Source organism: Osmerus eperlanus, chromosome 10 (genome assembly GCF_963692335.1).
Source record: "Osmerus eperlanus chromosome 10, fOsmEpe2.1, whole genome shotgun sequence".
Classification (NCBI taxonomy): domain Eukaryota; kingdom Metazoa; phylum Chordata; class Actinopteri; order Osmeriformes; family Osmeridae; genus Osmerus; species Osmerus eperlanus.
This window is the reverse complement of record NC_085027.1, coordinates 7,240,927-7,268,621: the sequence shown is the minus strand read 5'-3', so window position 1 is coordinate 7,268,621 and position 27,695 is coordinate 7,240,927. Positions and strand designations below refer to the sequence as shown.

Below are 27,695 nucleotides of genomic sequence, written 5' to 3'. Positions count from 1 at the left end.
GATGCCTTCTCCTTTCCAAACAGGCCACTTCCTGTAGTCATTTGGTGTACAGTGGCTTAAAGACAAAAACTACAACATTGACTGCACAGTGAGAGACTACATGAAATGTTTGTGTGTGTTGAATTGCTCCATAGTGTCAGAAGATCCAGTGTGCCAGGTTTGCTGCCAACTCACTTGTCACTTTGAGTGCAGCTTGAATGATGAGCAGACGAGTCTTGTGCTTTGGAACTCATGCATGATTGTTTGTTGTAGCAACAGGTTAGATACGCTGAATTTGATGAATAGCTTTGTGTGTGTATACGTATGTTTGGTACATTGGTTGTGCTTTAGTTTTGTGTGAATGTACACATGCAGGTGTGTGTGCCTGTGTATGCATGCATGTGTGTACCTGTGTGTGGTGTGTGCATTGTTGCATGTCAGAGAGAGAACTGCCAAACAAATATACCTCTACAGACCTGCAGGCTCTGAGATCCCTCTCTAAGGTAATTGGTTGACAGTTTACTATTGGATGTGAATACAGTGTGATGAGAGGGTGCATCGTTGCCAAGAAAACAAATACAAAAATGTTGGGTGCATTTTCTAAAAACCCAGTTAGGCTTAATCCTACTCAAGCCTACAATGCAGAAAATCCACTGCCCCCCCCCCCCCACCCCCCACCCCCCTCCAACTTCTCCATGTCTCTTTTCTGCTTGTGTCCCAGTAAACCTGGAGAGTTGAGGTGCATTGATTTGCACTAGGAAATGGGATTATGGAGATGTAACCTTCACTGAGTCTTTATTGCTGCAATATACCCAGAGTGCATTGGGGCAGTGATGAAAGGACACCATAGCAGAGCACTTACTGTTGAGACCGCACCTGCAACCCCTATTTTTTTTTCTTCTTTTTCTTTTTTTTAGGACCTTCTCTTTTGTGAAATATTGAACACTTTAAGTCCTTGGACAAAAAAATCTTTGATCTTTTTTGGGGATATTCTACGTAATATCGTCCCATTCTGGTGTTTGAGGAAGTGCTGTTCACATTATGTTGGTAGTGGGGGAGGATGTAACTAGTTGGAAGCAGGAAGAAGGAAGAAGTTTTTGGACACAAAGCCCACTTTCCATAACCTAAGTGTTGGCATTTGCATTGAAATAAACAGCTACTATTTTGACATCACTATAAATACAGTCAAATTCAAAACACATTTTCAACTCAAACCCCTCCTTCTCCTGCAGGTGTAAAATGTCTCCGGTCATATTTTTCAGTCAACATGAATATGCTAATTCATTAGTGGTTTAATTAGATATGAGTACTCAGGTGCTGGAGTGATACACACAAGATTCTGTTTAACCTTTCACTTTGATTTCCCCCAAGCCTAGATTGTAGTCCACATAAAAATAACACAACAACACTCCATGTTTGAAGCAGTGGTGTTTTGTAGCCCTTCAGAGCACCAAGCTTCAGAAGATTTTGTTTAGACCCAATGTACAGTATGTGTTGGGTTTAGAGACATTCTTAATAACTTCATTTTTGATTTTGGTATGCTGCTGTATCTTTGAGTTGGATAATATCCACATGAACTGTATGTATAATTTGTTTGGATAAGATGTCAGATTGACAAGTTCTTGCCTTAAAGCATTATTGTCTGTTTTGCAGTGTTGTCCCTGTGGTCTTCGACTGCATGAATTATACATCTAAGCTGACTCCTACTATATCACTGCCATTCTATGCAGAGTTTCTTCAAGGTGGAAAATGAAGGCTTGTCTGAGAACAGCGTGAGAAGTATGAGTTGGCATTAATGTTAGATACACAACTTAAGGCTATGGGGACCAAAAAATTAGCCACAGGGTTGGTTTTGACGTGCTGACATGGAGAGTCATACAACATAAATTGAGGTGCACAATACATGTGCGTCTTCAATTCATGAGTCATCAATACACTTGGATCTGAAATGGATATTGTAACCATAAAGGAGTTCCTAAATAAGTGTACTTGGTGGGGGCGTTGATTGCAGAAGGGTGTCCGAAGCCCGTATCATCTCCAGCCAGGAGTGGAAGATCAGACGATCTAAAAGGTTAAAGGTTAGACACATTGGCAGGTGTGTTGAATGTCAAGGTCTGCCAAATCTTTTCTCTGCATTCTGCAAAACTGTACTCATATTTCAAACCAACCCCAAAGCACTTAAGGACTACATGTTCTACTCATTGTACCCCCCCCCCCCCCCCAATAACACACACACAATATACTGTAATGACAGCTTTTAAAAGTTAAGACTTCAGAACTAAGAGCCAACTCCTTGGTTGTCAAATTAATCTCATCAGTGTATGGAAGGTAGCAGAGCTCATTACTGAGCACCTCTCTGATCAGTTCCGTAATATCTCTGTGATCCTGCTCTTTTTTAACCTAATTGAAATCCCCAGGAGAGATACCCCATAGCTGTAAATTGATCATATCCTGAAATTGGGGGAGACTAGTTATGTGAAGAAGCTGCGCTGCACTCAGGAAGTCATCTGTGATGTGGTAATGCATGGTCCTTCGTTCTTCCTGGGAAAATCAAGCCAGGATTGTGTGATCCCATTGTGCTCCTCAGCCTTTGAAAGCGTGCTTTGTACTGCAGTATTAGGTGAGGGTGAACGGGAGCAGATGCTGCACACAGCACAATACCAAATACCTCAGCCCTGGACTGTATGACCTCCTTTTGAAGCTGTTTGCATTGTTGTCTGCACCATTTCCTTCCTAATGCACCTAATAGCACACCTTCTCAATCAAGTCTCTACCTTGTGAAGATGCATTTCCAGTTTTTTTTTCTTCACCTGGTACAAGTGCAGTGAGGCTTATTTAGCAAATGGACATGATTGCTTCTTGTCATTTGAAATCAGAAATGTGTCCACTACTTTACCCTTAAATATCAAGGATATTATACAGGCCGTTTCTTTCTATTTAATAGTGAGTAATGGCTTTGGACATAACTCTGCCCTTCTTTGAATTTTGTTTCTCGCCATAAGTGTTTCTTTCTTTCGCAAAGCAAAGACAAAAGTGTGTCAGGACAGACAAAATGCTGGTTTACTAACCAGATTGACTGCTTACAAACAGATGAATCAGGGATCTAAGTGCGTCAGCAGACACATAATTTGGAGCAAGACAGCCAGGGTGACGATAAAACTTGCTAGTGATTGATGACACAAGGTTGGCATTTGCATCTTTAGGAAGTGAAAAAACGATCCTTATATACTTCAGACAGCGGAAGATCATGCGGAAGTTGAATCTTTCGTTTGTACTGAAATATAATTCGAAATAGGGAATTATAAGCAAATAGTTTGATAGGTGCTATACAGTAGTTCAATCCTAAGTATAAAATCAAAGCATATTATCCAAGGGATTGTGTTCAACTTTATTCTATTCAATAACTAAAGGATAAATCTTTTATCACGTTTATTTGACGACTTCATATATTTGAACCCTCTTATTGGCTTCTGTACAATGTTTTATCCATTTGCGTTCAATCATTAGTCCAACCAGATGGAAGGTCTTTTAAACACATTTTATATCCTTGGTTAAAGGTTACAGATTTGCATGCTGCATGACAATTTTGGCAGGAATCCAGAACAATAGAATCACTTATTTAATTAAAATGTAGCTTACAGCAGTATGCAGGACATGGTCTGAAGGAGAGTTGACATGAAAACGTTGACAACAGCAGAAAAACCTGATTAATCTTGTTATGTTTTTGTTTTGGTCACGGATTGGAAAACTTGCCCTCAATCATCCAATTACGTTGGCATGGTCAATGAACCCTCAAAGTAATAATGGCAGTTTGACAAATGTCAAGGTCTTTGGATTGGTTCATTCACCAGATCAGAGGCTCACTAATGAATACTAGAATAATTCCTGTTTTTCTCCAATACTGGGATTTCCTGCAGACTACTTTGAAAGTCTTGACTTTTAAATTAAGAAATCTAATCCATCAATAAACATACTAAATGTAGAGAGCCTTATAAGTATTTAAAATGTATTTTCTTAGTCTGTCACTTTGCTGATTGAGAACACAAATTAATACAAATGTAGACTAAAGTAATATGATGTTTGAGGCATCTTCTTTCCTCACCCCTGTCCCACTATTATGAGCGAGTCGACCTCTCTAGGCCATCTTAATAAATACGATTTGTTTGAAATCGACTTGCTTGGTAAGACAAGCAAAAATCTATAATATTCTTCAGGAATCCATAGGCCTTCAAATGATGTTACTGAGAATGAGAGCGTTCTGATTGCCAACATAAGTATTTAGGTTTATTACAGTAAAACTGGCTGGCAGAGGAGGGCTCTCCACAATAGTTCTAATTTCCTGGCACCGAGCCTTGACAGTTAAAATCATGGAAACTCTTCTGCATGGTAACCTGATAAACACTGCCACCACAATGCAACTCCTTATTTTTATCCTCACCATAACCCTGCGATGGATAATTAGAAGGGACGTCTCGGGCCTGGGAAACCAGTGGATGTGAAGCCAAGCTCCTGGGCCCTGTTTTCAGGGGCAGAGTGTGCCCAATATGATTAAGAGTTTTCTTCATGACGGCAAATAAAATTAGTAGTGTTAACAAGAATATAGCGCTACAACACTCTGTCAGAGGGGTTTGGCCCAGCCACACATGCTGACTGTGTAACTCATGTAAACAAAACAAGCCTATACCCATTCTTCCTCAAGGAAGGATGCTTCAGGGAGCGATTAGTTGTGGTTGCCGTATTGTTTTTTAACCTGCAGTTATATTATTCACATACAATTTGATTTGACTGACTAGTGAGATCATTGATCATCTGTTTAGGTAATGCTCCTCTGACCTGGTTTAATGTGTAGTCAGTGTCTATTGAAGCAGTATAGTAGAAGTGTTTAAGATGTAAAGTAGTTTGTGTTTCAGTATGTCAAAGCTTTAGCGGGGGGTGGGGTGGGGCAAGCCGGCGGGCGGGGGGATCATAGTCTGATGACTCCTGGCAAATTGGAAGCTAATTATAGTCATTTTCATTTTGGGCAGAAACGAGTGCTTAGTCATGTGCAGAGTGTAGATACATTTCAGAGCACGCCTCGCCGCATCTGCGTTTAGCACTGCCAAGTTTACCCTCACGATTGAATGAGCCTGCTCTGAGGGTGACGCTCAGGGGTTTAAGTATTTACACCAAAATCCCAATCTGTAAACCAATGACAGAAGCTTTTGGGCCAACCAAAGGACGATGACAACACATTTGATTTATTAAGACACTTTTTGTGATTTTTCCATTGCTTCACAATTAAATCTCAGAGTATGCATTCAAAGAAACAGGAATCCCCCCCCCCCCCCAAAAAAAAATGATCAGACTTTGAATTGGCGAAGAAACTGCTGTACATGTGGATTTTCACACAATACCATACATATGACCGTCTCCTTACATCAACAAACACCATGGCTGTGATATGACAAACTGTATTGTACTCGGTCGCTTGACTGTATAGTACATTGACTATTTTGTGTAGAGAGTTCCATGTTACAATGGTGCCATGATGCCGAGACCACACAGTTAGTGTTGGCAGCATCCAGAGTGCTGCAGGGAAGGAAGGTCAAAGGGCATTTAGCTGATGTGAATTGGCAGGCTGAGATCTGTCTGTCATGTGATATGACCAGACCAACAGGTGGCATCCCAGAAATACAACAAGTAACGTGTTTTCAGTCCTGCTGTACAGAGTGCTGAGAAGCCTACTTTATAATAATATTATAAAATCTATAGTATAGATGTAGACATCTTTATCGGTACACATAAAATATACTAGAATGTAAAATTGTTCTGGATTACCGGTAGTACATATAACTCCACGCAAACAATTTGATTGGTCAGTGGGTCCATTGGTCAGTGGACTTGACCAATTGAGTACTTGTCCCCCATTGGATAGTTCCCTTAGAGACCTGCAATGGAGCTAACCAATCAATTGAAATTTCATTCTCAGCATTTTTCATTTCTGTTGGTATTGATTCAAATCTCTTTGTTGTGGTTCTTTCTCTCTATTCCACAGTTGCCTCACTTTTTCAACCTCAATTGCTGGTGAATTTGGGGCATTATCTTAAGTGCTGAATCCATAGCTTCTGAGGGTGGAATCATTTCTAATGTAGTCGTAATTTGGTCAATTTTGACTGTCACTTTGATATCGATATCATATTCCTCACCCAGCAGTGCCTACTGATATAGTAATTGAGAAGAATTCTTACAGCTCGCATGGTCAGTTTTTCATACTTTTCTTAAATGTGTCTCGTTAATATTTTTTCAGTCTATATTTTCCCATATAAGGTGTGTCTGATGATGAGTGTCTAAAACCTGTTTGTGTGGTGGGGGTTGTTTTAGGCACCCATATACATCATCGTCTGTTCTTGTCCCTTTGTCATGTTACAAAATACATGTCAACACCAAGGTAAAGTCCTAAACCATATTCTGCCTGGTGTCAAATATCAATGATCATGGAACAGCCCTCTGTGAGACCTGACACCTTCCTCCAGAAGCTGCCTGGCATCATGTAGCATGTGGATCCACAGCACTGAGAGCTGGATTGAGCTCCTCTCATTCATATGTGAACAGGGGTCCCAGTTGAATTTGTATATTAATGGGAATGTTGGAGGCCATTTTCCAACTTGATTTTGCTAACAGATGGGAGGCAGATATCATTTCATAGGCACATGCATTAGAAAGGAAGCCCGTGCATCTGTCTGTGTGTGTATGTGTGAGGGTGTGATTGCATTTGCATAATGAAGATGCAACAGGCCATGCGTTTGTCTTTTGTAGAGGACACAGAGAGAGAGAGAAAACGAAAGAATCAGTGTAATACTTGACTCCCATTTACAAGTTGTGAATGCCTAATGTACCTCATGATTGGTTTGGAGGATGACTTGTTCCAACGCATCAAACACACTGTAATCTGTAGACCTAGACACGCTAGCCACCCCCCCACTAACGGTCCTGGTCCTGTCACAACTTGCTTCTCAATGGCCTTCTTTTACATAATCAGAATGTCTACCTCAGACTGTGTTTACCATGGTTCTATAGTAAAGCGAGTTCGAAGAACAATGGGTGGTCTGATTGATGCTAGCGGTTGTATTTTAATCTAGATTGGAGCTTCACTACCATCCACCCACACTGAAGGAGTGTTTCACTGCTTCTAGCCTTTATGAAAACAGCAAAGGGAGAAAAGAATGTAGATCAATGTCCCGAGAGCACTCCCAAGACATTCTATTTTATTAAACATTTTCCCATTAAGGAAGGAGTACAACTGTTGTACATCATTCCAACAGAGTCGTAAATCACGGAGAGACAGCAGTATTGGAAACAATGGGGGGAATCAGGGGAGATTACGGGAAAAACAATTTGGGGCCTCTTCGATGTTTGTGTAGAGAGTCTCTTGACAAGATTTTGAAATAGATTCACCATGTGTTGCCACCCTGTGCATCAAATGTGTTCCTCTGAGGTGGCTGGAGTAGGGATGCTCTTCTGTTTCTGTTGTATTTGTCGTTATTCTCTAACTTGAATATATGTCTTCTGAAGGAACATATCTGGTAAAGGCATTATCAAACTCATTCCCCACGTTTCCCAGCTCCCTCGTTAATTGGAGTTTCCGTGGTTTCTGGTTTGTTTTACTGCATAACAGCCGTCTTGGGCTTTTTATCTCTGATCGCATTGATCTTGATATGTGCTGTTTATATCTTCAAGGTTTTCATGTTGGAAAAGGGTACTCTTATAAAAAAAATCTTCAAGGCGTTGTTGTCAATTCACAGCACATATTACGGTATTAGTTGGCTATTAATTAGGAATCAGATTTGGGAAGTAGCCAAAGTGTCTCGCCACCAGTAACGACAGCCCCATTGAACAGTATTCTGAAGTAGAAAATTCAAGTTGAGTTCATAAGCAAGTTCATATTTTTATAGAGATAACAATCGAGTCTGGATTCCTTCAGTGGCAGTGTTTCCTTTACATCTGTGTCATTTGGTGCATTTACTTTGTCACAACAAAGCCTCAAGTTTCCCTGTGAAATCTATACACCGCATACCAAAACAATTCTAATATATCATGCTCGTACGAATTGCACAAACACACGTGTACAGACCCTTTCTCTGTGCTCTACGGATGAGCTCCCAATGTGCAGGCTTCATTTCTTGTGTGCATTGGTCTGTGGCAACTGCAGTGCTGCAGCCAACCAACCCCTCTGTTGTGTTCTGCTGGGAAATCAGGATCCCTCCAATGCTGTGAGAAACCAAAAAGGAGTATGGGAAAAACCCCTAGCCCTTTTTCATGGTGTACCACATCACTGCTCAGCTACTCGCCACAAGATCACTGCTCTCTCAGGACCGACTGTCTTCAATAACATTCATCGAAACATTGCAGCACTGGACTGGTGTGTGTGTGTGTGTGTCTGCGTTTGTGTGTGGCTTATGTGTGAATAAGCTGAAAGTAACAAGGATACTGTAGTTGTTACCTTGCTGGGTATTGTTTAAAGATGGTGGTGATCTTGGGAGGCCTTTGGTTTTGAACACCTTTCAGATGTCCTCTGGATGTGTATGTCTTGCTTGGCAGCTACCAGATTCCTTCTGAATAGACAATCAGCTCAGGCAGCTTGGCCTGACATTTGGTGAATGTAAATTACTCAGTGTTTTGACATGGGTTAAAGAGATTGATTTGACATATGATATTTAGGATTGAACGTGTGAAATAGAGGTGCATTTCTGGCTTTTAATCATTTCTCACTCTCTCTTTTCTGTCTGTCTGTCTCTCTCTCTCTCTCTCTCTCTCTCTCTCTCTCTCTCTCTCTCTCTCTCTCTCTCTCTCTCTCTCTCTCTCTGTGTGTCTCTCTCCCTCACTCTATTGACAATAAAGCAGTCACTATGACTTCGGTATCATCAAGACCCCCCTGGTTACCTCTTCCAACTCAATGCTATTTTTGTGCTTTTATACACAAATCATTTACAAATACTCTCTTACCTTGAAGCTAATTTGCAAGCGTATGCACACAGTTGGAGGCACTGCCTTTCATGTTAGTCTCCCATGACAATTAAGTTATAGGGTCCTCTGTGGGGGGCTGATACTGTAGTGTCTGTATAAGTTAAGTTGTCTGCAGTTGTAATTTTCCCCCCACACTTATATAAAGCTTCAGAGACCTTCTCCTGGGCAATTAAATCTATCAGAAGCCAACAGAGCATGCTCTGTCAGAACTAGCAATTTAAATGAGTATGGATTCACAAAACTTTGGATATACCCTTGCATGGTACTTAGCAACATAAAGAGAGAAAAAAAGCTCTGCTATTCTGCTATTTCTACTACATATTTTAGTTTTTCTTCACAGATGAATAAAAATGACTTTTAATATACTCTTTTTTCCTTGTTGCAGACATATAGAGAACTGGACGGGCCTCCAGACTCTTAAAGATGTGGATATGGAGCTCTACACTGGACTACAGAGACTGTGAGTGTAACTACTGAAGCCCTCTAAGGGCCCTTGTGTTTATTCCTATTTGTTTGTTTAGGATAGCTCTAAACAATTTGGGAGATAGATTTAATCTAGCCCATCGGAGGGAGAAAGAGGCCCATTACCAGCTTGCCTAGATCTTTCCAGGCTTTCAGATCTACAAAAGTGTTGAGGGAGTAGTTGGCGAGTTCGTGGATGTGAGCTGGTTTTGGATAGTGCCAGGGTGATGAATACTTCACTGCATTGCACTCACAGTGGTGCAGGCAGCCCAGGGAAGTGGGAAGTGCCATTGTAACCTGCTTTGTGCCTTATCAGTGTTTGCGATCAAGCTGACTGCAGTAGAGAGCTGAATATTTGCTGCCCACAGGGAAACAGCGAAGCAGCCATAGGAATTAGCACATGTGGCCGTTGCATCACAAGCAAGACATCAGGATATAATGGCCAGTATTTTTTCCAGGCTAATTCTTTCAGGAGATGACAAGGTGTTAGTCTGCAGGCGAGGCGAGAGGGGAGGAGGGTTTGTGACTGTATAACTGATGCTAATACAAGCTGATCTTTAAACAAGCTTTTAATTCTCACCCAGTCACACGCAGGCAGAACATCCCCCTCGCTTTGCTTTGCCACTGATCAAATAATGCTAAAAAGCAGCGGGTAAAATTGAATTAAGGAGGCCCTTGCTTCTGCGTTGCTTTTTTTTCTTCTCTTTCCGTGTTTTTTTTTCTTAAAGCAATGTTACCCTGTCTTCTTTCCTTCCCTCTCTACCCACACACTGTGTCCTTACACTCTCTTCCATCCATGTCTCTCCTCTCTACCCACACACTGTGTCCTTACACCCTCCTCCATCCATGTCCCTCCTCTCTACCCACACACTGTGTCCTTACACCCTCCTCCATCCATGTCCCTCCTCTCTACCCACACACTGTGTCCTTACACTCTCTTCCATCCATGTCTCTCCTCTCTACCCACACACTGTGTCCTTACACCCTCCTCCATCCATGTCCCTCCTCTCTACCCACACACTGTGTCCTTACACCCTCCTCCATCCATGTCCCTCCTCTCTACCTCCCACTCCCTTTCCCCTGTGAAGAACATCCGTCTCTTCCTTTCCTGCACCCTGAAGACAAAGCTGGCCTCTTCCCCCGCTCTCCTTGATCCCTCATCAGGGAGGCCAAGTGCAATATCCCCACAGATAAATTAGCATTTTTCTCATTACCATCTCCTCTCACCTGCCGCCTCTCATCGGGACACTCCCCTCCTACGCCTGGAGATGCCGTTCTGGCTACCCAGACCTTCCGTGGCGTTGGCAGGGGCCACCAAGGTCGGTCAGCCGAACGTGGCCCCGCTCAAATCTCCTCTTCTTTCAGAGAGAGCGACATTTGAATATAACCAACTGCAGGGACATGTGACAAGGCCATAGGGCCGGTGTTAATTCTCTCACAGAGGCTGTCAGAGTTTGGTAGGCCCTGTGCTATCTGTGTCACTGTCCTTGACCACTAATCTGTTTTCACTGTTGGGGAGCACTTTTTATAATAGGTGCTCAATCTGACCATGTAGCCACTGAAACCGTGTCATGTCGTTACTATAGGCTTATTCAAGCTTAAAATCACATTGCTAGCTATACAAATGCTCGGTCTAGAAATCCCTACAAATGCAAAATAATGCATATTTGGTTTTTCCATCAGTTAGAGGTTTGGTGATTGGGTTCACACAAACAATTTAGCCAACAGGCATTTTAATTTATAATGCTGCTTGCCATATATGGCCTGATCTATTTTAAATAAACCCTCCCAGCTATTGTGAATTGTAAAGTACACCAAGAATATGTTGAAATAGCTCACTGTGTGTGGGCTGTCGCTGGGTGTTCACTATTCAGTGAACAACAGAAAGTGTATTAACAGTAATCAGTTTTTACATCCCATTTCAGTAATGAATGGCTCGAGATCAGTGCAGAACAGCAGTGATCAGAGGAGAAACGATAATTGGCACCAGCAGCTAAAGTAGATGGGCATACTGTGTTATAGGGCCTCCCGATGATGTCAATGACTTCTTCAAGAGAAAATGGTACATGGAGATGAGCAGATTAGATGTCATTACTGGCCTAGCATTACTTATAGGCTATCACATAGAATAGTGTCTAGCACATACAACAGTTCATTAGCTAGGTTAGCATCATTCTTAGCCAAGCACTAGTGAGTTATCCAATAGTGCATTAGCTAGGCCAGCATTATTGTCCCCAACAGCACATATACAAAAGTATATTATCGTTGGCACAGGCCTCTTAGTTACCAAACAGTAAATTACAGTTAATTTAAATGCTTAGGTAAATAGCAATCCATGATCCTATTTAAAGGTATTGATTGACAGTTAAGTATGTTGGATTAGCATGCTGCTAAACTGGATAGCTAGTAACTACCAACCCCAATAATTTTAAACATTGCATATATGAGGAGGATCCTCCAAGCTGAATAGGGCCAATGCATAGATTCTTTTGAAGTAATGATTTTCAGCATCCCATGAATACTGAATATTTTAAAAGTAAAATTAAGATAATAACTAATGCTGAAACCTTAAACTGAGTGTGTATATGTCTCTTTCAGAACGATAATGAACTGTAATCTGCGGGTGATTCAGCCAAGGGCGTTCGCTCAGAACCCTCATCTACGCTACATGTAAGTACATACTTTGAACTGTGATCACTGCCCTTCCTTGGTTTAAAAGTGTCACCGCCCAGCCTCAAAATGATCTGTTTCTGGGAGATTACACATTTGAGCAGTTGCTTTCTTATTGGTCTATATTGTACCTGGGCCAATTTCAGACATCAATGACACTCTTAGAAATTAATTGAGATACGCTTGATTTGTTTCACAGTTAAAAATGTTCAGACCATAGTTTTTTGTTTGCAGTGGCAAACAAGCTATCCTTAACCAGGTATTGGATTACGAAGAAATCTAATTATTTGCAAATAGTAATTGAATCAGCTCTGCGTTGTATGTTAGACCACAATATATTGTGAAGTGGAAGAATGCTGTAACACAGCATAGACTCAGTTATCCAAGTAACAAGTAACTTGGAACTTGTTTTTTGACTCTAACCTTGTTTTTGACTATCTGCTATGTTGAAAACAACTCCTCTGAACTTGCTGGCAAGGTGATTACCGGTACAAGTTGCCTGTTGAATTGTAGTCATAGGAGACTTGATGGTACTGATATTAGGCTGTGCAACATTGTCATTGTTATTTCTCAATTTTCACCATGTCACATAGTAAATTACAGCACCATTTTATGACACAGATAATTGAGATCCTATTTGCTCAGTTTTTTTGTGCAGAAAGTAACACATCAAAAATGAATCAAAAATGTATGACTTTATGTTTTCTTAACTTTTGTGGGAGTAAACATGAAGAGAAAGTGAATCTCAGCCTGCTACCTGAACAGACCACAGTTACTATATCAACTATCTGCCAGAGCCAAATTCACAGACTTACATTTACAGTGTAAATATAGTAGATATATGTGTGTGTGCATAAGGGTGTAATCTTTTTAGTTCAAGCACCCCAAATGTTGTTGGTGTACTTAAGGTATTTCTGTAAAGGGTTATTTATTTGACTAGGACATTCGGCCCTCTTGTGTTTGAAAAGGTACTCTATATGCATGTGTGCGCTTTTCCACAAGGAGCGGGTGGAACCACTCGCTCTGCCTAGCGAGTCGACTGGCTCAGCCGAAGTAGCTCATCAACATTTAATGAATGGGATAAAAGTCATTAAAAGGCTGCCTTCACTTGAGTCACAAATGGAGCAGATGGACATGCTAATTGTGGACTCATTAAAAATGGGAATGGGTGTTCTGTGACAAAGACGATGATGGTTTATGTCTTCCTTGGGACTGTGGGTTTGAAATGGGAGGAGACTCCTGTGCTGAGGGCTGGAAGCAGATCCTCTAAGAGGGAAGACGAAGCTCTGGTAAAGATTCTATTCGGGAGCTGACAGCCTACTTGGGGAGGAAAGGCTGTCATCACGGTTTGCATGGAGTCTGAAGAACTCAATCAGTTATTTATGAGTTTGTTTCTTCAGTGCAGTCTTTTCTTAGGCTTTCAGAATGGTTTCTGTACATGTTTTGCTTCTCTAATGATGGATGATAATGTTTGAAGTACGTGGCCAATTCCCTTACTTGTTAAAAGTGTACAAGCTTAGAGACCTCAAGAGACATCTGATTCCATCATTCCATCCATTCTGTTTAGTTTTTGAAGCCATTCTGTCTGGAGATCTACTCCACCGAGAGGCTGAATGCTCAGGGGACAAACAATCAACCTAGAACCTTCTTTCACCGGCATAGCATCAATTTGTGTGACTTGCAAGACCATGCTGCAGACCAGGATCAATCCACAATTAGCCTACTAAAAATCCATAGTCATAATTCCGGTAAACAATCCCCCTGGTTATGAAATAACATACTACACTGAGTCTGTCTCTTTTCTCTCTCTGATCCCTCCTTTGTCTGGGACTACAAACAACCAAGGGTCTATCATCCTCCCAAGCCATTCAGCTCTCACTCCTTCACCCATCGCTTGGTCAAAGCACCTATGGAAATTGGTTTAAACAACAAAGAGATCCAAAACAAGGTCTCTGGCTTTCAACTTGTTTGCTCCCCCCGACCCGGTTCTTTTAATGCCGGAGGTCTGGCACCGGCTTTAATGTGCGTCCTGTGTGTCCCCGTTTGAGTGAGAGTGTGTGTGTGCGTACGTGTGGGTGTGTGTGCGGCAAATTAAAGGTTACTGTCTGTCTGGATGGCCAGACAACACACCACTCTATTCCACATATGACGGAGAGACCCAATAAATCTGGAGGGGCTGTTGTCACAAGGGCAGTAGTAAAGGTCAGCTGGTCCAGGGAAGGAACGAAGTAGGAAGTGTCTCTCATTAAATCTCCGTCTCTTTCACGTTCTAGATGGAAATGTCACTTTAACACCGGCTGTCTTCCGGAATGAGCCCGTCTTCAATTAAGACCTGATTATTCTATGTTTGTGCAGTCTGGATGTAAAAACCCTAATTTCGGAGGAATTCGTCTGACGTGAGGCTCCTGAAATTCGTGTGGGGACCCACGTCAGTTATTGAGATCTTGGGGGAATGAGTTAATATAGAGGCTGTGATGGTGTTTGTTTGGTTTAGCAAGGAATTTTGATGTGGTGTTTTTTTTTTGCTGGATGCTTTTACAGTAAAGCACAAATAGATGAGTGAATCTGAAGGTGCAAGTGAGTCCTGTACCTTGTACAGGACTCACCTTGTTGAAATTGAAGAGTATGTGGTAGACACAGAATGCTCCGTTTGCACAAAGAATGCTATTGCTTCCAGAACGACATGATCCGCCTACATGTTGGGATTGCAATAAGACTGTGCCTTCCACCGAACAAATGTCCTTGGTTGTGAATACACTGCTCATCTAGTCTGCTCTGTTGTATCTTGTTGCACTGCAGCAGTCTGTCATGCTGTGTAAACCGCCTTAGGGATGCTGCTTTACACATAGAGCATGGATGAATGTCAAAACTATAGATTTAGATGTGCTTGTGCCATACTCTATGTAACGGCATGCATACCATTGATTTTACTCCTGACATCTGTGGCGATATGGTTATGAGGATATGATTTAGACAGCTCTTTCTCACCTGAGTCATCTCAGTTTGTGTGTGTTTATTTGTGTGATTTTAATTCGATTTGGTCAGTAAGTGTGTGAGTAAATGTTCATGTTTCCGCACACACACACTCATTTTCAACTAATGATTCAACAGTTATTCACCTCACGCTCACACTAGTTCCCGTTCTGTGTGGGTGCTGTGGTGATTCAGAGTCTGTCAAATTGAAAGTTGGCGTTATTCTGTGGATAAAGGTTGTGTGGTCCCGTTGGCAATCTACTAATGTACTCCCACAGACCAGGCTGTTTCTGCAACAGTTAGCTTGATCCGCTCCAGGGTTTAGCCAGAGCCCTGTGTGGATGTGGAGGATGATTGGGGGTTGAAGGGTACTTTAGGATTCTCCTCTGATGGTAGACCACTCCGCCCCCGCTATTTGAAAACCTTTCCCACCCACAATGCATCACACCAGTCACTTTTTAGCTTTGGAAATGGTAAACAATCTCTTCTGTCTTGGCAGTGTGCTTTCTTATCTCTTTTCTGTGTTACATAGACATCCTTTAGACACGCTTGTAACCTCAAATAGATTGAGTCTCAAGCCAAATCTATTCCCCTTTTTCATTGTCACTATTAAAGATATGTTGATAAGCTGCCCGTAACAGATACAAAATTAGAAACAGACATAAGTGGGCACAGTTGGAGGCTATTCAACTGCAGTGCATGAAAGTTTGGAAGAACAAACAGGATGCCCAAATTGAATAAACACGTTCATGAAAATCATACTGAGTTTCTATTTACTTTCCATCCCTCTCCAGCATGTTTGGCTGCTCTGGGCTAATCTCATCGTAAACATGGCCGGCTTGGACCAGATACTTGGGCTACGAAGCATGATATCTGCCAGACAAGCTGGCAGGTTTTAGGGTCCGTTGCCCACAGTCTGAGTAGACACCAGTGGTTTTGAATGGAGATGTCACTGCCCTGTAGAGTATGCGGAGCTTATCTCCAGGCAGAGCCTGTAATATTGTAGTGAATCTAAATCTGGACATACAGTAAATGTGAGGCTGTTTGAGTGAATATGAAATACAGGGGTTGAACCCACTAAAGATGATATTTTGTAGAGACTACAAGATATTAGCAAGGAAAGGTCCTTCCAAAAGGGCATTTCTAACAAACAGTTTGGTGCATAGCAGATAGTTGTTGAGAAATTGAAAGAGTAAAATGGGGAATTGTTTAGATTAAAAACATTCAATGAAAACCTTGATGAGTTTATGTGAGCAATAAAATATATTTTATATATATATACAGCAAATACGTATGTAGGTCAACATAGAAACAGTTACCCTGAGTTGTGTTGGAAGAACTGCAATGGAAACAGGATCATCATTACAGATGAGTTAATTGCTAGGACATGAAATTCAGCGTGATATTCTCTGAGTATATTTCCTGACAACTGAATTATGTTAAATGAAGTCGACTGTGTGGGTGTGGAAACTGTCACTTAAGGCCATCTTAATTACAGTTATTTCCACACAGTACATGTTAATGTGAACAATGAGTGTGTGATGCATGGTGGGAGGAGTTCTTTAACATATCTCACATGAACATTTTGCATGAATCATTAGGAATCATTCTTTTTCCATATACCTTTGGGGTATAACTCTCCGAGTGTGTGTTTGCGGAAGAATGTGTGTTATGTGTATGCATAACTTTTGTGAAAACATAAAAACACAAAGATTGCTTGAGAAACAGAGGAGGGAGAGAGAGAGAAAGACAGAGACTGTGAAAGACAGACTGACAAAGACACAGCCCCACACTGGCATGCAGGCCTGGCAAGGCCAGACCAGGCCCATCTTTAGATCCATAATCATCGCACTCTAACTGATCCTAATACTTCATGACTCAAGCGTGACCCCGTCTGTTCGCATTACCTCCACGCAATTCTAAAGGGCTCAGATACAGACGCGTTCTCTTCTTTTCGTGTAGCATTTTTTCCCAGATGATGTTTTTGTTTTTTTTGTCATAAAACTGCCGGCACAACTAAAATAACTGTTGTTTATCCAGCAGAAGCAATGCTTTTATTTAAGTGGGGCATTTGTGTGTATGGTCTGCCAAATGCAGTATAAGGGTACTGCCCAGCAACATAGTGATTAGTGGGAGGCAGCAATGCGAGTACAATCCTGACATGAGTGAATTGTGCCTAATATTTTACCAAAACAAATCGAGGAAACGCCAGCTCAGGAGTTGCTGCTGGTCAGATAAAGCTCTTTCATCTCCATGGAACATCAGCCCCCACCGGCCTCCTGTTCTGCCCTCCTCCCTTCATCCCCCTATACCTCCATCCCGATGCCAAAACCTGTCCGTTGACAGACAGCAGTCTGGCGGAGGCCTGACACACTGTGTACACAGCCAGGGTGCTAGCAACGGCCGGGCTTGTCAATCAAGGTTTGGGTAGTGAGAAACCACCCAGATCTGTTTGGACAAGAGGATGGGGATTGCTCTGCCTTCACAGATTGCTATTTACCGTGCCGCTCTGGGATTGGATGGAGATATTCTCTTCACACCTCGCCCCGGTGGTATCCACTGTAGGGGCGGCCCACCCTGCTCTGCCGGTGGCACCCAGCAATGCTGTCAGCTGGCTGATTCGACTGTGACAGAGACAGAAAGAGGCTCAATGTTGTTGTTTTTTTACCTGTGGTGCAAGATGGGGGATGAGGGTAGTGTGGGGGTGAGGTACAGGAAGGGGGGAGGGGGTTACGGTTTTTGTGGAGGCGGGTGCCAATGAGATGTCTCTCTTTGGCAGTGGGATGCCTCAGTTAGCTACTGTCACATTGTCAAGCTGCCCCGTGGCAAGTTTATGCACAGAAATCCTACTGTGGAGGCTTTCGGTCTAAAATAAATACTTTTTTTGTGTTGAATACTCCATTCCTTATTACTTCGTCTCATGTCCACTGCCAATCAAGTGTGGAAGCATCCTCTGGAAACAAGCTGTGTTTACAGTTGGAGTCATAGGTCTTTGAAAACAGTCATGAAGATATATTAAAATAATATTTCAACACTCATATTCTAGCAGCAATGACATTTTGTTCCCAAGTGTCTCCAGCACTCAAATCCTCAAGGCAAATTTTTGAATTGATAGAATGTTTTTAGTTTTTTTTGCACCACAAATGTCTGCTCATGAGTAATCAGAGGAATGCTCTTCGAAAAGTGTCCATGTTTGACAGAGGGGATAGTCCTCAGGGATGTATATGTTTGCAGCAATAAGTCTGGACAGTCAAGGCAGAACTGACTGGCCTGTCCTTGAAAAACAGGTCCCTCTCTTGTTTTGCTTTTTGTGGGGGTTTTTGGTGACCAAGATTGCCAGGTGCAATTTTAATACAAACCATTCTGCTCTGAGCTGTAATTAAATCTGTTCAGCTAATGATCTAATTAAAACAGAGGAAGTTAAAGAAAGGCTATGGCACTTTCATTAAGTGATGTCAGAGGACACTAAAACATTGACATAGCATTTTTTGGCTCTTCTAACTGGCTAACTGGCTAACTCACAGGATTGCCTTTGTGTTGCACATTAGCTTGGAGCATATCGACAATGCAGCTTACACAGCCTTGGTTTTGAACAGTGCCCCGCCTGATTACAAGAACATGTCTCTGTTTTTTTCTACCACAGCTTGCACCCACTTTCATCCATGCTCCTTCCCTAATCCTATAGATGCTGAACACTTTAATCCTCTTTTATTGTGTGTCTGTGTGTGTGGAAGACAAAAAGTCTGGGAAGACTTTCTTTCACAAACCTCTGAGGATGTGAAGGAGCGGAAACTGTAAATGGAATACTGCAGGTCAGCTCATGGCCACTGGAAGAATACAAGTCCCTTCTCTGCTGTTTCTAGATGTGATGCATGCTTTCCCAATAGTCGAACTGGAACTTCATCCAGTTTCCTTGTTGTATTTACCACAGAAAACCACAGGTCACAGGACAGTGGAACCATGGCTTGTTCCATCAGCCAATAGATGTCATGATAGAAAACAAAAAGTCAGAAAGATTAAAATACACAAAGTGTATTTTAGATGTAGAGGGTCAAATGTGGATGGATGTTATACACATCTGTGAAAAATATGCATTCTCTAGTTGTAAAATGTGACTTTTAAAGCTAATGTCCTTTGAAGTCAATTTTTGACAAGTAGGCATACTTATGCCTAGTCACCGGAGGGATACTAAGCACCATTTGTGAGATTTTTGTTTGTCATTTTGCTGGCACGGTCTTTGACCATCTCCCTGTGCTGTCTGCTCTCATTCATGTGCACATTTGTAAGGTTAGCCACGAGGTTACTGCTGTTGCTGCCACCGTTGGCAAGCAGAGCCAAGATGTATAAAAATATTTCTAATGGGGCAGTTGGCTGAGTGTGCTGCAACAACCAGCGGGTTATTGGGAGACAGGCCTTTCTGGCCACCTTCAATCCTGCCCCTTTGTCTCAACGGCTTGGTCTTTGGTCTGTAAAGGGGAGAGGGGAATTAGGAACTGGCAGTACCCATTGGGTCAAGGTAGGATCCTGCTGCTTTGAGATTCACAGGGGTGCCTGGCTCTTTGCCAACCGTGTCACCCCTGCCAGTTTTACAGGACCATCTGCTGCTGCCCCCCTCTTTTCTCCGGCGGCTCAGTCCTGGCAGTGCCCGTCTGAACAAGTCAAGATGGCCGCCCCAGGTGGCAGTGCATGACAGCCGTAGCAGAGGGGGTTGCTGGGAGATACGATGCAGAGGTGGCTATCAGCCAGCCGGGGCCCGGGCTGAAGCTAATAACCCACCGCCAGCCCACCAGTCGCTCTATCCCCAACCCAACTCTCTCTTTTCCCTCTCCCACCGCTTCCGACATCAGCACCCGCTCACACCTCACTTCGACCAGGAAAGGCCATCAAGCCACCAAGTGCCTGCTGTACGCTGGTGTGATTAACGGCCCTGCACCCCCATCCCGCCAGCCTCCTCCCTTTAAAGGGGCAAAGCGATTACCGGGGGACCAGAAGAGCATCACCTCTCCAAAACAGAGCAGACACATGATGCACAGACAATGATTGTGTTATTGGTGCAGGAGTGCTACGTGATGAAAGGATAAATGGATCTTCTAGTCTAATAAGGGGAGACCGAGAAGGAAGGCAGCACAGAAAACAGTCTTACTGAGTGGTGTCAGCTGTAAAAGCACTAGAGCGAGCGCTGTTTGATTCGGGCTGGCCGGGGGTGGCGGCGTTTTCATGTTTGGAATGTGGTCCTCCTCATTTCTCCTAGCATAGAGGGAGAATGAGTCGGCTGTCACCTTCCAGGATTATGGGTATGAGGCATGAGGTCTGGCCCCCTGAATTCATTATGGTCGTTCAACTCACAATGAGGATGAATCAAAGACAAGGCAATCAGTGGTGGACATTAGAGATGAGCTCCTGTCAACACTGGGAGACCAGCGAAACTGGGGGGACTCACTTGGTCTCTATGCCTACCCTAATGTGATACATTCAAATGCTTCTGAGACCTACTCACTTTTGATATATTGGGTTGATAGAGTGAGAGGAATACAGAAGTAGCGAACACACCAAGTTAAAGTGCTACTATTGTGCTTTTATGGGCAATTGTCGACATTATGGTGTGAGTTGTTTAAGTAATTACTTCCAATCGACTGGCTCTAGAATATATAATACGGTTTGAGTCAGAACCCTGTTGCGTTTAAAAAAACGCCCCTCGTTTGATTAATATTATTGCACATTTCAAATCAAATTCCAACTGTGCACTGTGCATGCTTGAAATAATGATGTGTATTTTTAGGTAATGCAAGAGTTGTATTTCAGGAAGTATGAAGCACACGACTTGGATTGTGTGTCAGACAACTTTATGGTAGCTCTATAGTCAAGTTTGAGTTTCTATTTCGATGGCAAACAAATACAGACACTGCCATGTTTTTTCAGGGCCATGACTTCTCAAGATGTCTGTCAACGGGTTCAGTTCAGCAGAATGTGCATATCCTCTGACCTTGTAAGAGTCAACACGAACACAGACCATAGTTGCTGACTTTGACCAGCCGACCGGCGTGGGATTTCATCTTGACATGCACACTTGTGCTCCAACATGTGCTAATATACAATACTGTTACTGACCAAGAACATCTCCATCTCAGTGCATGCAGAGACACACAGCGGTAGTCTCACGCTACACTGGTGAGGGCTGGCAGGCCTGCCCAAGGCATCGGCCATACATGGCTGACTTCCTGTGTCTCACGCCAAGTGTGCTCTGCGCATGCAGCATCTATCAAGGTGTGGTTTCAGGCCAATCTTTTTTTTCAATAACATATTCTCTGAAGATGCTTAGACAGTAAATCTTCCTCACGCCAACACCTCGTTCCAAATTTCCATACATTTGCATCATCGTTGCGCCAGCCTGTGTTGTTCTGGAGTCAGTCGAGTGTCCTTGAACCATTGTTACTGCGCCGTCAAGGAGAAAACCACAGATTTTTAGATAACATTACTCTGTACGGCACCCAGCTGAATGTAAATAAACAGCATCAGTTACACTACCTACTACAGGTCTTGAAAACTCAACATCTGTCAGGCAGTGTTAAAGTAATGTTTGAACTTTTCTACAAACTTGGATGGGTATGAATGCACATGCTACATGTGACAGTATACTAACAGCTGTAAACAACGAATGTGTTAGCAGAGGTGCTGAACAGAAGATGTCAACATGGCTTTATAACATGTTTCCTGTGGCCGTATAACAGTTAAAAGACATTGAACAACAGTATTTGGATGATGATGACCGCTGATGACCTTTGCTTTGCATCTGAATGGCGACTTGTGAAAGGCATGAGCTGAAGACAGCCACATAACCCCCGCCTCCAGAACAGGGAACTGGATCTGATGACAATGGATGCATGTGAGCGTTTTCCTCTTATGTATAAATTACCTAGCCTCTTCAATAACTTGATTAATGTACAATTAGATGTATTTCCCCGCTTGCCGCAGTTGTATCGCTCTGGCTGTTTCCATGGAGACAGAAATGTAATGCAGAAGGATACTGAAGACCACAAACACATACATGCACGCACACACACACACACACACACACACACACACACACACACACACACACACACACACACACACACACACACACACACACACACACACACACACACTACTGGCAATACAGATGTTTTCTCCTTGATTGCAAACAGTCAACTGTTGTCATTTTCCTCATGTTGCCCTTACTGTAATGTTTTGTGACATTATATTGAACGTGGGATGTTACAGGCGTTGACCTCTGCAAATTATTCCGCCTCTCCACATAGAGTTTAGTAAATTGTGGACTTGGCACATGTCATTGAGGAAAAAAATAATCGATTCCTTTTTTCATTTCAATCCATTTCATTTCCATGCAGCTCTTTTGATGAAAAGAGTTGTGTCCATTCTTTGGGACAGCTGCAGTCCCAAGTTTTTGTCAGAATATTTGGCTGTGAGAAAAAACTCATTGTGCAAAGACAAAAACCTAACACCAGCTGATGGCTCCGTGGACATTTTTTAATTACTCAAACAATGTTCAATCCAGTCTGTGTGATGCGGAGCTGAGGACAAAAACAAACAAAGAATTCTGGGTTGTTTTTGGTCTGTGTTCACTACTGGCTCCCAGCCCTGCAGGTATGCTGGAAGTCGCCTGGCTCGATTTAAGTTGAGCCACATGTATAGTCTCCGTGCTCCAGACCTGCAGACCAAGCCTGGGGTTAGCATGTTGACTGTGGAACCCCTGGTTCTGCTTACACCAAAGGATTTACCGAGAGCTGATGTTAGACGAGGTGTGAAACGCATGCTACCAATTTCATCAACCTCAAGCCAGTACATTTCCACTACGCCATCACTACGACTCATTTTCAGATTGATGTCTGCTAGTTCACACTCTGATTGGCTGTCGTTCACAGACTTTGTGCTGTTTGTAGGCTAACATAGTGGATCTAAGATTCTCTATCATATGATAAAGTGACTAAATGACTAAATGTAAAGTGTTTTCTTACCATCTGACCAAAGAATACTTAAAAGCACAATTTTCTGTGCGTTAGATCAGTTCACCAACCTTCTATAGACAGTTTATCCCAGAACTGTGCTGATAGATCCAAGGCTAGTGATGGGAATCTAGAAGCTATGTAACGAGGTGTTGAGAGTCAGGGAGTGGGGGTGGGTGTACAATACTGCACGCCTCAGTGTCTTTATAGCTGCTTTAATCTACTCCTACCTCTTTATTGATTTCTTGGGAAAAAAAGCATTTCATAAAACTGGAACCCAGAGAAGGTTGACTTGGTATAGCTGGTCAGGGACTTCAGCTCCTTGCACTTCAAAGCCTTAAGGTCTTGTTACAGTCATTTAGGTGTATTTCATGGTGGTACTGTAACTACAGTAGATATAGAAAACACTGGCAACACGTGAACTGTAGACCACTCTGATTCGCTGTGAGTATAGTTGCATGTATTGCGTCACATCATTATTAAGTTATTCCTTTGTAGTTGCGTGTAACTAGAAATGTAGCTTTTTAAATTATTAGAACTGTTCACTGACAAACTGTATCTGTCATGGCCACAAAGCAATTTATTTTATAAGAGTATGAGTGATTGACGTTCCGTTGGTTTAACTGCTCACAGAGGAATGAGGAACTCAAAGAGGTTAATGGCTCTTGAAATCGCCAGTTTAAGATCAGAGATACACAAGAACAGATATGGCATTGAGAGAATCTTTGTTGAGATAAAAGAATCCCTTATTTTTAGCCTTGCTCCCTAGAGCCCACCATACCTAGGACTGGTGCAGATTTATAGTGAACAATATCTTCTATTGTAATGAAGTGAAGCCTGTTTGAAGTTTTTTCCTCCACTGTTTTCACTAATTGAATTGTATGCAGTGATTAATTAATATTACGGCACTTCCTGCTTTTTATCGTGATAGATTCTTCCCGAGAGGTAATAGAACTAGATTAGTTTTGATCCTTTATCAATAAATAAAGAGAGATCTTAGTGTGAACACAATCCAACACACCATGACTTCTGTTTGGTTCTCAAAAACTCCCATGCAACTTAGCACAGCTCTTCTCTCCATCAGACATTAGTGAATTATTCACAATGCGTCTTTAGACCCAGCCTGTCTTTGAATGATAGATGTGTCAGACGTTACGAGGGCTCTGCTGTCCTTTGAAAAGTCAAATGTTCAACAGCTGTATGAGACGATAATCTGAAGTTCTGAGATGTCTTCAGAAAGAATTCCTGGGCATGCAAAGATCCCGGAGCTCATAGAGGGGTTTATGTCACTATAGTTGGGATGGATGGAGTTTTATAGAGTTTACATACCCCTCACCTCACACACACAAGCGCTTTGAAAACCTTGGGGACAGTGTCGAGAAATATGCGGTATAACTGGTGGATTCATGAATAATGGACTGAGTGAGTCAGACTGAAGCACTGAGCTGAGTGAAAACAAAAAAGAAGGTTAGCATCAACGAGAAGCTATAGAATGCAATCCTTGTCCTGCATGCTATGGCAGTTTTGATTGGTAGAGAGATCCACCTATGACCTTTATACTTGATCCATAGCTTGTAGTGGTAAGGTCAGAGGTAGAGGGAATTGTTCTTACCCAGTAACAAGGGGATATTTCCAGGGTTTTCAGAAAAGGTTGTGGGAGACTTTGTACTGAAGACTGTCATTTTATAAGATACTATTGAATATGAACAGAGAGGATTCAACCCCAGGAGAGTCTATTACTGAAAAACGTTGCGTTGTATTCAATCCAGACCTCAGACAGGGAGGCCATTAGTTACAGTGATTCTTTTAAACAAAGGGATATTGGCTGGCTCACCTCAGGAAATGAGAATCGTTTCAAGAATATGAAATTCATTGAGGAAAAAAATAATCGATTCCTTTTTTCATTTCAATCCATTTCATTTCCATGCAGTGAGGATTGCAGGGATATTCCTGTTCCAACCTTGTAGAACGGGTGTGAAAGACAATTAAAATGGCCACCTTCTAACTTGAACATGTACTGCTGCTATAGCTACGATGGCTATCATTGATCCCTGTTGGATAATAAACGACAGGACTTTTTCACCTTTCAGTCACATTGAGAGATATTGTAAGTAAAAAAAGCTTCTAACTCTGGTGTCAGGAAAAAATCGGGCACAGAGTCTTTGTGTTTTGAGAATTAAGATTGTCAACGGCATGACACTTCACTGTAAAATATACAAACACACTGATCAACACAACCATGGATACAGATCCAGTTAGATTATTGTGGTCTGGTACTGTACCTGCAAGTTGCTAGAGAAATCGAACCATGCTCACAATTCCAAAACAGTTCATCTTCAGCAGATATCCACTGTAAAGTTATGTTCTGGTGCTGTTCACTCAACAGAATGGATAACTACAGGGCTTCAGCTCTAATTAGCGTTGCTTCCAGAACGTGGCCACAGTTTCCCATTGACATATGTGATTAAAGAGCATTATTGAAGAAGCCCAGGCCCCTCATGACCCCAGAGCCCCCAGAGCCTCTGTCTTCATCTGGAAGAGAGCTAACACACAGGATGCTGCTGCTTGATATTCACCCCCACACTCCATGCAGGGACTTGTTTCCATCAATATTAACCTCCTAGGTAGATCCAACTGCACTGCATGTCACTTTTCCAACTTTATGAAACTTGTATGTGGAAAAAGGTCTATGCAAGAAGTTAGCTTCTAGCGTGTGGAACGCATGGTTTTATGAACCGGAACCAGTGATTTAGTTCCGCCTGAGTGTTTTTGTCTTACTGTAATAGGAAACTGTCTGAGGTGATTACTGGGTTGTTGTCCTTTCAAAACATGTAAAAACGGGTTCAACCTCTCTATAAAGTAAACACATTAATTTTCTACACTACAAATTTTTCAGTTTAATAATCAACACCTCTCCACCCACTTTTAGTCTTGTTGGCCTTGCATTAGCTGTGATGGCTTATTGGCTTCTTTGTTTATTTATTTACTTATTCATTTACTTACCTTGGCCCCCTCCCACCCCCCCCGAATCCAATTTTAGCTGACATTTCTCCTTGCAGTGGCGAAGGATGACCTTTGAGAAAAGAACACTTCCTGCCAGCTTTGGGCGAGAGGTCTCAGAATATGCTCACACCCTCCCCCTCTTGTTTGAGTACATACATGCAGCACTGCCCACCTAGCATCCATGAGAGAAAGAGAAAGAGAGAGAGAAAGAGAGAGAGAGAGAGAGAGAGAGAGAGAGAGAGAGAGAGAGAGAGAGAGAGAGAGAGAGAGAGAGAGAGAGAGAGAGAGAGAGAGAGAGAGAGAGAGAGAGAGAGAGAGAGGGAAATAGCTCAGGCTGGCCCTTGTGTAACTGCTATCTTGAGACTTAAGGGTAGACTCCTTGTTCCATTTAGAGGGAGCTGATTCTCTCCCCTGCTCATGCTCTATCACTGATGCATTTGTTTTAGCCTCTAGCTAGCAGACCAGAGACCAGTCCTAGCTCAGTCTCAGGTGCAGATGTTCATCCGTATGCCTTTTGACTGCAGTGCCGCTCAAGGTTAACACTGACACTAACGTCTGCTGGTTAGAAATCAACATAGGCGCTTCATTTCTTTGTATCTCTCTCCCCTCTATCTCTTTCTCATTCTCACCCCCTCTCTCAGTGACAAACACAACTTTTTAACATGTCCGTTAAAACACATACAAGCACTTTAGGGACACGTGCTGGTGCTTCCAAAGCTCTACAAAACACACGTCTATTAAATGGAACAAGTGTGTGCAAGCGTATAGTGTTGCCCCGTAGCAATGTGCTGCACCCTGCTTAATGAGGACCTGCAAGGGCTTCTTTTCAATCTGTAACATTTCCCTAATTTATTCAGTCTGTGGCACAGAGTCTGTACCCGTTGGGAGTACTTTTTTCATGGGGAATGTCAGTGAATATTCTGTTTCATTATATACTGTATTCACACATTTCTGTTTCTCTCTGTTGAGTCTGGGTGTATGTACCAGGGGGAGCAGTGGATTTGTACTTTTTTGAATTAATGCAGACGTTATTGTTAAGCATTTAGCCGTTTTCTGTATTGAAACCTTCTTCCAAACTGTTCGAGGCTGCCTTCCATTGAGACAGTAAGAAGGATGACTCAGATATGTGTGTTGTTGCATGTGCCAGTCTGTGTGTTTCTTCTGTTTAAACTGGATGTGTGTGTGTGTTGTGTCAGTATGGGTGTGTTGTTGTGTCTCCAGGTGAGTGTGTGCGGGTGTGTGTGGGTGTGTGTGTGAACCCGGGGGTGTGTGTTAAGACTTCCCACAGGTCTCTTCATGCGTTGACAGCGGATAACCCACAGAACCAACAACTCCTCCCCGAGTATCACAGGAAATGAGAAAGGTTGCAGGATCCTTAGCTCCCTGTTGCCATGGAAATAGGCCTTATCACTGAGCGCTGCTTGTTAGACGACTTTCTAAAGAAGCCTGGGAGGAAAGGCAGGCCAAACAGTGGAGCAACATCTGCAACCACGGCACAGATGCCTGTTTGCATAAGTTACTGATAAAATGTGTGTGTGTCCTTCGTAACTGAAAGTGTGGAGGAAGATAGGCATATTTGTATTTTTTGAAAGGTATGTAAAT

At 42.5% G+C, this 27,695-nt stretch overlaps 1 protein-coding gene and 1 long non-coding RNA gene across 2 annotated transcripts in view; one reads left to right on the top strand and one right to left on the bottom strand.

Moving 5' to 3' along the window:
* Positions 1 to 27,695, top strand: part of ntrk3b (neurotrophic tyrosine kinase, receptor, type 3b) — an 86,201-nt gene that overhangs the window by 5,306 nt on the left and 53,200 nt on the right. The window contains exons 2-3 of the mRNA XM_062471874.1: positions 9,368 to 9,442; positions 12,043 to 12,114. Coding sequence (XP_062327858.1) covers positions 9,368 to 9,442; positions 12,043 to 12,114 — 147 coding nt within the window. The remainder of the gene's footprint in view (positions 1 to 9,367; positions 9,443 to 12,042; positions 12,115 to 27,695) is intronic.
* Positions 7,194 to 10,788, bottom strand: LOC134028383 (uncharacterized). The gene is made up of 4 exons (XR_009931518.1): positions 10,672 to 10,788; positions 8,459 to 8,601; positions 8,090 to 8,226; positions 7,194 to 7,859 (listed from the first exon to the last, which is right to left on the bottom strand). It is a non-coding gene; the product is annotated as an uncharacterized LOC134028383 (long non-coding RNA).